General features: G+C 38.8%; 1 protein-coding gene across 1 annotated transcript; it reads left to right on the plus strand.

The window, feature by feature from the left end:
• The first annotated feature begins 6,445 nt into the window (after nt 1-6,445).
• LOC103423984 (translationally-controlled tumor protein homolog) lies at nt 6,446-8,611 on the plus strand. The gene is made up of 5 exons (XM_008362054.4): nt 6,446-6,717; nt 7,436-7,509; nt 7,812-7,940; nt 8,020-8,177; nt 8,316-8,611. The coding sequence occupies exons 1-5, from the start codon at nt 6,690-6,692 to the stop codon at nt 8,431-8,433; spliced, it is 507 nt and encodes a 168-aa protein (XP_008360276.3). The 5' UTR covers nt 6,446-6,689; the 3' UTR covers nt 8,434-8,611.
• Nucleotides 8,612-14,552: the final 5,941 nt, after the last annotated feature.

Here is a 14,552-nt window from a genome sequence, read left to right on the forward strand (position 1 = left end):
CACCCCACTACGCATCACATTAATATTATATGTTTTTGCTTTTGTTTCCTTTTCCACCGCACATCTCTCTTTTACTGCATTTATTATTCTGTTGCTGAGGTCCAGGTGCATTAGCCTTTGTAGATGGCAGACAAAAGTAAAGTGAAGTTCTCTTTACTTTGCTTTACTTTGCAGATTGCAGATGACACTCAAGTTCTCTGTTTTTACTTTGTAGATTGCAGATGGCACTCTGGTTCCCTGCTTTTACTTTGTAGATTGCAGATGGCATGTGAGGAAAGCCTCCCTTTTCTTTTCCTAGCGTTCCGTGGTCCACGAGTCCACAACATGTGATCTATACGAAAAACACTTGAACAACATCAGAGCTCGGCGATAGGAGTCTCAAAGATGGCTTGCTCAGCTTTCTGCACCTCCTTCTCGATCTTCCTTCCCTTATTGGATTTGTAGTACACACTCATGAATGTTCCCAAAGCTTGAGTCCTCTCAGCCTGTTCTTTCAAAAGCTGCTCGTTACCTACCAAGAAGAACAAAAATGCACCAACCCCGTAACCAGTTGCGATGTTTGACTCCTAGACACAATAGTTATAATTTAACCCAGTGTCTTGAACGACATTCGCAGAGCTTCTCTTCTGCTCAGTCACTCTCCAGACATCTCATCTCTCTCTATCTCTCTCACTGAGTTGCCACTAGCTACACCAAATCGCAGCCAAACGACGACACCCACGAATTCGAATGAGAAAAGTCAAGCAAAAAAGATCGAGAATTTCCTTTCACTGTTAGGAAACGATTCAAGAATTCAATTCTCCAGCGTTGTAGTGCAAAAGCTCGTGGCTAGATTTTCCCGAGAAAAAAAGAGGGAAAGATTTTGCCGAGAAAATTTAGGCAGTGTGCTGTCGATTGAGCAGGAACGCGGAGACCCCTACCGATAGATGGTTGTTCAGATGGAACAACTTCTTAGAACTAGCCGTGAATGCCAGCGCGTGCCAATCTCGAGTTCCCTATCCATTTCTCTAGTGCGAGCAGCAGCTGAGCAAACAATCGTGTCGAAGCGGCAGGAGATGGCGTACTGACGGTCGAGGTGTTCAAAAGGGAAACTGCTCGAATCCGTCTTTGGCGTTCCGCCACGCGTCCTTCCCGAAGCTTCCGATGTCGCTACGCTGGAACGCCTGGATGTTCGGCACCTGGCAGTGGCGGTGATGGTAATAGCCTTCTGAGGATTGAGATCATGGGTCGCGCTTCTTGCGATTGAGATTGTAGCGGTGCCATTCTGACTTGTAATGGAGCTTCTGCTCTGAGTCGTCCAGAAACTCCTTGTTGCAAGAGTTGCATGTTAGCCCTCACATTTTCTCTCTCTCTAGCTTTCTCTGAGTCTGTGCTACTTTAATCTATTGTTCACCGACTTGTAAAACTTTGTTAATGAAAGCAAAAGATTTTCTTATATAACACTCTGCAGAGGGCACAGAGAGATAGAGATATGAGTGATTGTGTTTCCATTGCTGCCGCCGTGATCAGGAGCTGAAGCGGGAAACATGGGTTTTGCAGTGATTGTGCAGATTCACGGTGGAGGTGAAAAAATGAAAAAAAAATCGACACAACTTTTCGTATCGTTTCCCACAGACGGCGCCAAATGTTGATGCACAAAACCGAAGGTCTTAGTACAACGTAAATCCGACCGTGAATCTGCATGAAATGTAAATAACACAAGATGTATCGTGGTTCACCCCAAGGTTTGGGCTACGTCCACACTGATTATGTATTTATCTGAATGAGAGAGAGCTCTAAGAGTGAGAGCTTTGAGAGAGGATGAGAGGGCCTAGGAATTGGCCTCTTCTAATTGTGAGGGTAAGGGGTCCTTTTATAGAATAAAGACTTCTCACTTATTACATATTTGACCTTCCTTTATCACATAATTACATTTAAGTCTCCCGAGTATTTGTACGAGATCTAAATACGAGGCCCTAAATATGGTATAAACAGTAGTCTCCCAAGTCTTCAGTCAAAAGAGTATTTTAGCTGGAGACTTGAAATTCAGTCCATGTGTGGGCCAAAGTAACTAGATGTTGTCTTGAACTGATGCTCGATATGAGGCGATGCTCAATTTGAAATGATGCTCAACTAGAAGTAGCACATGCTGCGAGGCTGCGAGGCTCGTGGCTTATGTTGCCTTGGTTGGCTCGGCTTGTGACGTTGAAGGTAAGGGAATCCCTTTTATAAAATAAGGGCTCGCTCCTTAATACATGAACGATGGGTTAGAGTTGATACTCTCTAATGATGGTGAGGGAGTCCCTTTTATAGAATAAGGGCTCACTCCTCAATACATAAATATGGGCTAGAGTTGATGCTCTCTAATAGTGGTGAGGGAGTCCCTTTATAGAATAAGGGCTCGCTCCTCAATACATAAATATGAGCTAGAGTTGATGCTCTCTAATGGTGGTGAGGGAGTCCCTTTTATAGAATAATGGATCGCTCCTCAATACATGAATGATGGGCTAGAGTCCCCCAAGTATTTTTCATGAGGCCCAGTGGAGGCCCAATATATGGTATATAATGTAGTCTCCCAAGTTTTCGGTCAATAGAGTGTTGGCTGGAAACTTCAAATTGAATCCATGTATGGGCCGAAATGGCGGTTGTTCGGAGGTGGTATTTGTATACCCTGCACTGAAGCTTTGTAGGTAAAGCTTTGCAAGTGAAGCTTTGAAGCTAGAGCTCTGTAAATGAAGCTTTTGAAGCTAGAGCTTTGTAAATGAAGCTTTTGAAGCTAGAGCTCTCTAAATAAAGCTTTTGAAGCTAGAACTTTTGTAAATGAAGATTTTGAAGCTGATTGACATGAGTGATGCTCATGGATGTTGACATGAGTGATGCTCATGAATGTTGACATGAGTGATGCTCATGAATGTTTATGTATAAATGACATGAGTAATGCTCATGTATAATTTGGAGTACTGGGCGTACTTTTGATCACCTGGTTGGTGGCATGAAGGAGAGTACGGGTTGTACATTTCATCACCTGGTTGGTGGCATGAATGGCTAGTTGCCAAATGATATTAGAGTACGGGTTGTATATTTCATCACCTGGTTAGTGGTAATAGCGGCGGGTTGCTGAATAATTTTGGAGTACTGAGCGTACTTTTGATCACCTAGTTGGTGGTAATAGCGGCGGGTTGCCGAATAATTTTGGAGTACTGGGCGTACTTTTGATCACCTGGTTGGTGGTAATAGCGGCGGGTTGCCGAATAATTTTGGAGTACTGGGTGTACTTTTAATCACCTGGTTGGCGATAATAGCGGCGGAGTGCCGAATAATTTTTTGTAGTACTTAGCGTACGTTTGGTCACCTGGTTGGTGATATTTTGGGCTTATAGGCCTTCGCCCTCCACACAACATTCCAGCCAATTTATTTTGGGCTTGCCGTTTTTTTTTACCCTCTGATGGGGTTTATACAGATGTCTCCGAAAAATAAGAAAAATAAATTACATCATTCAAAACAAAGGTTTTGACAGTTGCAGATCGTTGGTGCGTACTGCACCTACTGCGTACTGGGTTATTGCAGATCTTTTTCCATGTGCATATTCCAGTGGCTTCTTCAGAAAAGTGGGAACATGCATGATGAAAGTTTTATTTTTCAAAAGTTGATGGCATCTTCTGATGGCTTGCCTTTACCGCACCCATTTTTTCCGGGAAGTTCATCCATAAACCTGTGCAGCCTAGTCATGATATCTCTTTATCCTCCTCATTTTTCTTTTTCTATTCTTTTCCTCCCCTTTTCTTTTTCTAACATTATGATTGATTCCAACCCATAGGCTTGCCAGGCGACAGTGAGCACAATCATAACCGAAAACAGCCACTGAATGACACTATTCTGTCTCTATACCTTTTTCTTTTCATTTCTTCCCTTTTCCCTTTTCTGAAATATTCTCTCAACAACTAGTACATCATACATTTAGCCCATCTTCCTTTTTCTTTTTCTAACATCATGATTGATTCCAAACTTTCAATTCTTTTCCAATGGATTGTTGTCGGAGACGACACATTTCCAAGCAATTTCTCATCGCCCTCACAGCAATGGATGAACCTCTACTTTCATCAGGGAGAAGCAGCAAATTGGGAGAGAAGGGGAGTGAGAAATGGAGCTCGTACGAGTACGTGGGAAGAGCTGGGTCGGTGATTCCGATAGCGGCGCTAGTTGGGACTGATGATTCTGATCGAGAGGCGGCTGCTGATTGCTACCCGTCTTCTATCCATGTTGGTCTGGTTAGTGGTATGAACACTGCGAGTTTCCGCCTTCATCAATACGTCCTTCAGATTGGGGGGGCGAGGTGATGCGAGCCTCTATCAACGAACGCGACCCATGATTCACAAAAGTTGAAATGGGGTCTCGACCCATGAGCAGGTAATAAGGTCTTAACCCAGAAGCTGAAATGGGGTCTCGACCCAGGAGCAACAATCAGAAATATGGTCAACCCCAATTATCTTACATATGGTCCAAAAACGATCCTCCCCTGAAGGAAAAAAATATATATATTGCTGCCCTTCCAATTCTGGTGTGCTCGATCTCCCACTGCTCCGGTTCAAACCACTGGGTTCATCATCCTTGACTTCCCACTGGGTGTAATCAGGGGTTAGGTGCAAGGACAACAGCTGGATGCGACGGCTGACGGCTTGGGATTCGTCCTCCACCGTTGGATCTGGGCTTTGCCTCTTCTTTTGATTGATCTCGTAGACACAGATTAGGAAGAGGTTAGGTGGTTTCATGGGGAAGAAAGATTTGAACAATTGGAATTGGGATGATCTTCTGGTTAGACTGTTTTTTGTACGGACGCGACCCATGATGGTGGATTTGCGCGGAAGAGATGGCAGGCGACGGCGTTGGTATATGCGTCTATGCATGATGAGAGGGTTCATCATCCTTGATTGGGAATGGTGTGATGACGAGCTTGTTGTCAGTTTTGGACCCCGAATGAAAGTCGGAGCTTCAAGACGAAATCTGCGTCTTTATCCACTAAAACACTTGTACCCATCTGGCGACGCTGTCTGTGCCACCTCGTCGTTGAGTGGAAGCGGGAAGGTATGCACTTGTTGTGCTCTTCACCGGGAAGAGGTCGTTTTGGGCTCTGATTCGAGGGCCGTAAGCGCGCTGCACTTTGAACGGCGAGACGGAGAAGACGACGACGACGGCCGTACTAGAACGGCAGACGGGCGTGTCGATGATTGAGCAACTGGTTCCGGAGATTACAACGCATGCCCTTAGCTATCTGGACTACCCGAGCCTATATAAGCTTTCGATGACCAATTCGCTTACGTGGAAGGTCGCCAATGACGATAATGCTTGGATGGCACTTTACCATAAAGTATGTGATTACTGAATTTGAATTGCATTTGAAGTATTTGAATTTGGGTGTTTGTTGGATTTTGATTTTTGGTTTTTGCAGATTCACGGTGGAGGTGAAAAAATGAAAGGAAACTGACACAACTTTTCGTATCGTTTCCCACAGATGGCGCCAAATGTTGATGCACAAAACCAGAGGTCTTGGAACAACGTAAATCCGACCGTGAATCTGCATGAAATGTAAATAACACAAGATGTATCGTGGTTCATCCCAAGGTTTGGGCTACGTCCACAGTGATTATGTATTTATTTGAGGGGTGAGGGAGAGAACCTCTGAATATGAAAGGGGATGTGAGAGAGGTGAGAAGGCTTCAGAAATGGTCTCCCCTAATTGTGAGGGTGAGGGGTCCTTTTATAGAATAAGGACTCCTCACTCATTACATATTTGCCCCTTGCTTAATCACATAATTACATTTAAGTCCCCCGAGTATTTGTACGAGATCTAAATACGAGACCCTAAATATGGTATAAACAAAAGTCGTATAATGGAATTTCCTTGTTTGTCTTGCGCAATTGAAAAAGGATAAGGAATTTGGTTGTAAAAAATTTAAAATTATAATTGCGGTCAATTTTCGTTGTTGATATTCAATTTCAACAAAGGCGCGACTGAATGACTTGAATAACCTCAAAAGAAAAAAAAGGAAGAACATGTAACAATTTTGACACAACCTAACCCAAATTACACGCATACATTTGCGTGAAAAGTTAAGCAAATCTCAACACTTGAGCGACTGAGTACTTAAGGCTGAATTAACTCTAACAAGGAAGTAAATAAGGATAAAAGAAAAATATAAGGACAAACATGATATATTTAGGAAATGGTTGAGAACCCCTGTATGTAGATAAATGTGCAAACTATTCCAAAAAAAAAAGAAAGATTTTTGTTCAAATTAGTAGATAATGCTCCTTAACAAAAAAAAAAAGTAGATAATGTCCTAATTAAATTTGAATTAATTGGGCCCGGTTTTATTACAATTCAACAGGCCTTTTTAGGCCCAAATGAAGAGTAGAAACTCCTAACAAAACTACAACTAGTCCGACCCAACCATCCAAAAAACCTCGTTCTACTCGGACTTGGAAACGAATATCACCAATGGCTTAGAAGAAATTTTACAGAAACGCGAGTACATTCCCGTAATTTCCCAGTTGCCCACCATCCTGCCATCTCCGTGTTCTTCCCAAACCCTCGCCTCACCTATATATATCGGTTACCAGGGAATTCTCAAACCCTCACTCCTTTGCTGCGTCGCTCTCTGCGCTCCTCCCAAATCCTAATCTTTGTTGTTGGAGCGATCCGAGCCGCAATTATGTTGGTTTACCAAGACCTCCTCACCGGTAAAAGTTTTTTCCCTAATCTTGTCCCGCTTATGTTCAAATTAGGGTTTCGATTCGTTAGTTCTAATCTATGTGAAAAAAAAAATCGAATTGGATCTCGGTTTAATCTCCAAATTTTAGGTTATGGTACGGATCGGGCGCCAAATTGTTGCTTTCCCGCCGTGTAAATTGTTTTGCAGATCCTTCGATTTATTGCTGCGCTAATTGTTTTGATTTATTTAGTGGTGATTGTGTGCATGTAATTTGTTTGTGGGTGCTTTTGCATGTTGTTTATAATTTATGAAGCCACTGGATTTCATCTGAATGATTACAAAAAATCTAATTTATATTGTGATTTATGGTTATCGAACTCTTTCTGTATTTATTTTATGTAATTTGGTACTGGGTACGCATATTAATTATATTGTGCGAAGCTTTGGAATTTTATGTTAGACTTGCTAATTTATAATTTTGATATGTTGTTGGAATGGTCGTGTAATTAGAAAATATTGGGATTGGATATATCTTTGGATATGGTGGATATTGTGACGCAATTTTTAAACTTATTGTGTAAACTACTTGAACAGTTGTACTTTGTAAAGTTTATAGATTTGTTTATGATGTCTGCTGGATCTTTTTTTTCTTTTTTTGTTATATGATGTTCTTTTTTTCTTTAACTAATATATTTAGTTGAAGTTCTTTTATCAAGTTGTTGACCAAATTCATGCTTCTATTATAGGCGATGAGCTTCTCTCGGACTCGTTTCCATACAGGGAAATCCACAATGGAGTGCTCTGGGAGGTTGATGGCAAGGTGAGTTGGTTGATTCTTTGGTTTTATTTATTTTCGTTCCCCTCTTGTTGAACTGTCTTTGTAATTTTATTATTAGTTTAACCACTCATTAGAAATATTTAGCTGTGTTTGCAATGTAATTTGAAGGTTGAATGTATAAGTTTAAGCTTTTTCCTGATGGGTGTAGTCAAGGTGGTTGTTATTGAACTTTGTGGTTATAGGTTTATTCTGATATGGATCACCTGTATAAGGTTAATATGTTGATTGTTATGAATTGCGTAGTTGATTTACTGTAAGTTGTTTGAATGATTTTTGGTTTGCAGTGGGTTGTTCAAGGAGCTGTTGATGTAGACATTGGTGCAAATCCATCTGCTGAAGGTGGAGGTGAGGATGAGGGTGTTGATGATCAAGCCGTCAAGGTTGTTGACATTGTTGACACATTTAGACTTCAGGTATGTGGTGCTTACTGTACTGTTGCTCTCCAAGGTTCTTTGTGAGTAGAAATTGATTGTTATTGTCTGATGCTTGCAGGAGCAACCTCCATACGACAAAAAGCAGTTTGTCACATGGGTGAAGAGGTATATCAAACTGTTGACACCCAAGTTGGAGGGGGAGGGCCAAGAGGTGTTCAAGAAGAACATTGAGGCAGCAACCAAGTTTCTGCTTGGGAAGCTCAGCGACCTCCAATTGTAAGTTTTGTTGATACTGCGCCCATGGTGATTGATTGTTCCGTAATCATAAACTAATGTCATGATCCTATCAGTTGGGGTTCACTCGTTTCTATGTTACTCAAATGATATTAACATTGAATCGGATGTTGTTTGCAGCTTTGTTGGGGAGAGCATGCATGATGATGGCGGTTTGGTCTTTGCGTACTACAAGGAGGGCGCGACCGACCCAACATTTATCTACTTTGGTCATGGGTTGAAGGAGGTCAAGTGCTAAGCAATTGGCCGAGAGAGCTCCAAGCAGAATGCATGTTGTAATCCTAGTCTATATTATTGCTTTCTTTACTTTTTATGTTTAAAATTGGGGGATGAGGAGTCTATTTTTGCTTTGTTTCGTTAGAATATTGGCTTTATGCCTATCTTGGTTTTAATGGCTTTTCAACTTGGATTTCTAATTTATGTGGTTCTAAATTTTGATTGCGAAATAACATTGTGTTCTACATTTTACCACCTGCAAGTCACTTGCTTTCGTACGCCGTCAAACGGTTGAAGGTGTGAATTGTTGGAACTGGTAATAGTTCTAGTTCATCTTTCAATTTCACCATCAAATCTTTATATGTCCCCTTTTCTTCACGCATTTTCCGGAGGTCTGGAGAGAGCCGCAATCATTAGGATTTTTCTAATCTTCTTGTGAAATTTCATTTTTCCGCGGGAACCACAAGATTCGATTTAGCTGTAAGAAGAATGCTCGGCGAATGGATGAGTACTGAGTTTCTTTGTCCTTGTCAAACCTGGGATTTTACTGTAATTTGAATGCCTCCGGTAGTTTGGAATATTCCGAGGATAATCGGTCCTTGTTTACAAATAGACCATCTGACTTTGGACTGAGAAACTTTAGCATTATGGTTAATAATATGAAGTTTTAACAAAACACTTCCGTATTGTTCGCTTTTAACGAAAAATCACATTTTTACCTTTTCCTAATACTATTCACTACACTTTTATTTGTCATTTTTCCATTAAAACTGAAGTTTTTTTTAGACTTTTCGTTAGTTTTCCTTTAATAATAATATTCATCTCCATTAAGAATGAACATGAATCCTTTCCGGACCCCAATATCCTAAACCTAAGAATCAAATCATCCGGGTTGTTGAAATTTGATTCAACGGCTACAAACAGGGGATTCCTCTAAAGTTATAATAATTGTAGCCATTAGATCAAATTTTAACGGTCTGGATTAAATGATCCCTAGGCTTAGGATATTGAGATCCAGTGAGGATCCGGGTTCATTAGGAATTTATAGATTTTATGTTCGACTCTCATGGAAAATTCCCACTATCGTTACCTAGTGATATTCTTATTTACTATTGAGTAAAAAAATCTTAAGTTTGAATGTCGTAAATGACAAGTTCGTAATCAATTTATTCTCTCCACCTCTTAGTGTAAATACTAAATATATTTTTGTATTTTTGCATTTATTTGTTTTGCTTAATGTTGCCTCAGAGGGATGTGCTTAGATCTATTTGTTAAAACTTAAATCCGTTTGAGAACCGTAGTAGCATGAAATTATGAACAAGGTGCCATGTTTTAGTCGGTCAATTTTCGATGGTTGGATCACAGAAGTTGATATAGATTGGGAAAGAAAATCGTATATACAAAATTCAATAGTAGCCAAATAGTATAGTGCTTGACAGGTCTCTCTCTTCACCATCATCAGGGAAACAGTTTGCATGGTGAGTACAATAGTTGCTTATACTTTTCAAAACCGTCCTGCAAATACATATTTAAATTGTGTCACATATTAACTAACACATTTTTTATACGAGATTCGAGGAGTGTTAAGATCAGTCACGCACACGAAGGTGAGTTGATTACGACCATTTTAGTTTTGTGGACTCTACAAAACATGAATGACTATATTAGCTCATTGACACGTGTATAATTGATCATAACATTTCCTAGAACCTGCATTAATTAGATTCAATTTTGCTAATTAATTATATCCTCGCTAATTAGTTTTGAATAACAAACAACAAGAAGAAGCTTAACTAATTGATGTAGGTTTAGGAGGTGGTGTTTGAGGTTAATTTAGTTGGAGTGCTTGGGGTGGTAACGGTTGGAGAGGATAGTAGCGTGCTAGTGCTTAATGCCGGTCGTATATATGCAATGGATGCAGTCGAGTCAAGTGGTAATATTATTCGGAGTAAGATTCATTCCCTTCTTTTTTTACTTCCTCTTCCTTCTTCTCCTATTTGAACGGTCACGGTTAAGCCACGTTAACATCTTATATTAATTTTTTATAAAAAGAGAAAGACAAAATAGAGAATGTGAAAGGAGGGGATAGAAAGAGGAGGGGAGAGAATCATAGTCCATATTATTCATCCTACATTTTTGGCAGCTGCTTGGGTTTTAAAATTAAAAGATGACGCCTAGACCTGCTTTGTCACCCCTAGCCCATCTAGGCGCGTAGGAGCTAGGGTCAAACCCGCTGCCTGACTAGCACCTAGTGTCTTTTAGAACTTTGAACGTTGACTAGCTTTGTCCAACTCCATTTACATGCACATCAACTAAACTTATCCAAAAACTCAAATGAAAGTTTTATAGCTCAAGCTGTTAAAAATATTTATCTACGTAGTTAAAGGTCTTAAGCTCAACTTGCTCCTCCCTATCACCGCTTACACAAAAAGAAATCAAATAAAAATAACAAGAAAATGTATTTTTCTGCTCAGCTTTCTGTAGGTAGCAACTTGAGACTTCAAATCAAAAGTGTTAGCTGATGTCGATTTATAAACTTATAGAACACACTCACTCATTTAGGATATCTTTCAACCACATTTTATATGTGGGATTCAGCTTTCAAGGTTACAAAATATAGATTGTTTGAGAACATCCGTTCGGATACTGAATTAGATGCTCAATAGGTACATGCAGTGGCAGATTTGAGGTATCGTTTGGTATGCAGACGGGACGGGATAGGACGGGACGGAACGGAGAGAGAGCAAAAATGCCCTTAGATGGAAACAAGGAGGAAGAAGAAGGAGACGGAGAGGTTATAATTTTGTGTTCCACGAATGTGGAACGAATCGTTCCAGGGGGTGAGGCGGAACGAAAATTCACCCAAAATTCGTCCAGTGAAACAGTGCATTCCACTCGTTTAGGCGCACCAAACGTGGGACGGAACGCCTCATCCCACTCTGTTCCGTCCCGTCCCACGTACCAAACGGTATTCCAATCTTAAGGGATCACAGTGTTAGAGGTTCAAGTTTTTAGATAGAAAAAGTGTGAAGCGTGCAAAAAAAAAGAAAAAAAAATCAGTTTATTCAATGAGGAATTTCTTCGAACACTTGATGAGCTTGTTGTTGTTAGCCGAACCAAAAACAATCTTATGAGTGTTCTTGAGAGAATTTGAAGAGTGTTGTTGACGCAACATGCGGGAGACATTTCGTCAAACATTTGGTTTGCACAAAAAAGACTCGGTACCATACATTCGGAAGATCCTTAGAAGACCTTCATATGTATATTTCTCAGACTCCGACTAGTCTTAAGACGACTTAGGTCCCAATATACATCTGTCACTGGATACGTGAGGCCATGTTCATGTTTGGTAAAACTAGTTGTGGGATTTATGAAACCTGCTACATATCAGAGCCACGAAGGAGGAAGCTCAAACCCTTGGACACCCTAGATTTGGTTTGGGGAAAAATGAGCTTGGGAGCGATAAATTGTTGTATTTTCGTGTTTGGGAAATTATTTTTTTTATGCACGAGAAAATAGAGAGAAAGTGAATTTCTCCATCAACTTGATTCTTATTTTGAAAAACTAAAACAAACATTAAAAAAGAAGTGACATTTGCTGATGATGGCTTGCTTTTTATTTACAGCACTTAATTCACCTGTAATGTAGTTGAATTATTTATTTATAATATATATATATATATATATATATATATCACCTTCCTTTGAGGGGTCTACAGGAGCCAATATTATGAAATTTGATTACCAAAATAAAGGACGGTGGGGGAGCTATTAGCCTAATTTGATGTGGAAATTAATTAATGTTTAATTAAACTTTAATTGAAATGAAAAGACTCCATCTTATCTCAACCTAATCACATGCTTTAAGTTAAAGCGATCGTTGTTCCCCAAAAAAAAAGTGTACGAGAAGGATGATAGGTTGAGATATATATCAAGGGTGATAGGGGGGTGATAGGGATCAGCTTAGAGAAAAATTAGACGAAACTAATTAAATTCAATGTTAAATGATGTGTCATATTTTAGGTTGGTTAGATTATTAGGAAACTAATGAAAATGGCTTGAAAACTTTGAGTTTTAATGATAAGGACAAAATAAAGGGTAAAGTGAATAGTATCAGGATTGACTTTTTAATGTAAAAATGTGGTTTTTCGTTAAATTGAACAGTACCGGGAGCTTTTCGTTAAAGTTCCCTAGATTATTATTATGTTAGTCTAGATATAGCGAAATGCGGTATATGTATAATCTCTAAATATAGAGACTCGGATCCCATTAGCATATATGACTGTAGACCCAATTTACCAGAAAAATTAAATTAATTAATTAATTAAAGACCAAAAGTAAAGATTGAGAATTTTATTTTTTTTTTTAACAAATGATATTATTTACAGTAAGGGATGGGAGGTGGGCGGGCTAAGTCTCCCAATGTGTATGTAATAATGTGGTTAAAATCCATTTTTAGCGAGAATCGAACTTAAGACCTCTCACTTACAAGTAAAAAGAAATATCACTAGATTATAGTATTAAATGATTAAAAGTGTGTTACAAGTAAAAAATTGGGAATTAGATATCAAATCATTCGATTCATTCCTATGTTAATTAAAGTTTATATGGAGAGAAAAGTGTGTTTGATGACGTGTATGTTTCGTGGCCTTTTCGATTCCAAGAGGGCATGATGAGGACGATAATGGACGATATAGTGTATAGTATTTCGATTATGTTATTGCGTACAGAACAATCTCATGTTTTACTCATTAATTAATGGATGTCTTACTCTTCCGATTTATATAGTAATTATATCGAGTTTATATTCATCCGGTCTAATATATTGTATTCGTATTGAAATACACATTTTTACCAACGAGTCTTTAGTACATTAGTAGTTGTCTTTTACTTGATTAGAGGAAGCCGCATGTCGAACTTATAAGAATATGAAAAAGATACATATTGTTTTGTTATGACGATGTTTGTGGAGATCTGGAGTGAGTTAACCCCCATCGAAAGATTAAGAAATCTTACAAGGGTACTTAGAAAACTAGTTTACACCTAGTCAATAAGCTTTAGATTGAAACTTCAGCTTTCTTAACAGTATTAGCAACTCGTGTTCCACATCATCCAATATATCCACATTCTCATTGAAGTTGGTTATTGGATTACCACCTCGACTCCAAATTCCTTGAGAATGAGAAATTGAATTTCTAATTTGGTGTAGACCTTACTTCTCTTTTGATTCCTCTATAGTTAACGAACACATGAATAATCCATAGGCAAGTCCAATTCTTTAATAAGTCATGGATTTTTTTTTTTCAAATTAAAAAGAAATTTCATTATAAATTGTCAAAAATTTACATAAGGCAAATATGTCAAGGTAGAGCGAACCAAGAGGCTACACATGCCAGATACAATACAATTACTTAAACATGATGGATCTAAATTCAACCAATAGAAAAGATATTCACGGTAACTAAATATTGCAAGTGGGAGAACCATCATAAATGCACCACAAGGGAAAACCCGCAGCACCATATGGTGCAATCGTTGACAAAGAAGCCATATTATGAGTCACTTCCAACTAACATTGAGCTTTCCCCTCATGGTTCCTTGCCTAGTGCACAAACCAGAACCGGTGCTGCAAAGGACTCACATTGACAAAACAAGAGAATAACTACAACCATAACCACAAAGACGCTCCTCATTAAAGTGAGAGTGCGACTATAACTACAAATGCTTTCCTTAATAGAGTGAGAAAACGATCACTACTAAACACACAAGAAGGAAAAGAGAGGAGATGATGGATGCTTAGATTTGTGTGGAAATCTCATTAATTTTATGTTGAGTTCATATTGTATATGTCATGGACACCTCCGTAAAATAGCAAAGTAAACATATAAAAATATAAAGTTAGGTATCGTACGATAACTATTTCTGTTTTTAGTTTTTATTTTTTGGTTTGCACTTTTCTTTTTTTTTAAATTAGAACTTATTTGGTAATTACTTTAAAAAAAATAAAAATTGAAAACAAGAAATGAAAACTCAAGACTACTGTAGCTTTCAGTTTTTGCCTTGGTTTTCATTATTTATTTTTTTAAACTGAAAATTGACAAAAAAACTTAAAATAGTTACTCAATAAGATCAATTTTCAATT

The sequence above is a fragment of the Malus domestica genome, chromosome 13 (assembly GCF_042453785.1).
Source record: "Malus domestica chromosome 13, GDT2T_hap1".
NCBI classification, from domain to species: domain Eukaryota; kingdom Viridiplantae; phylum Streptophyta; class Magnoliopsida; order Rosales; family Rosaceae; genus Malus; species Malus domestica.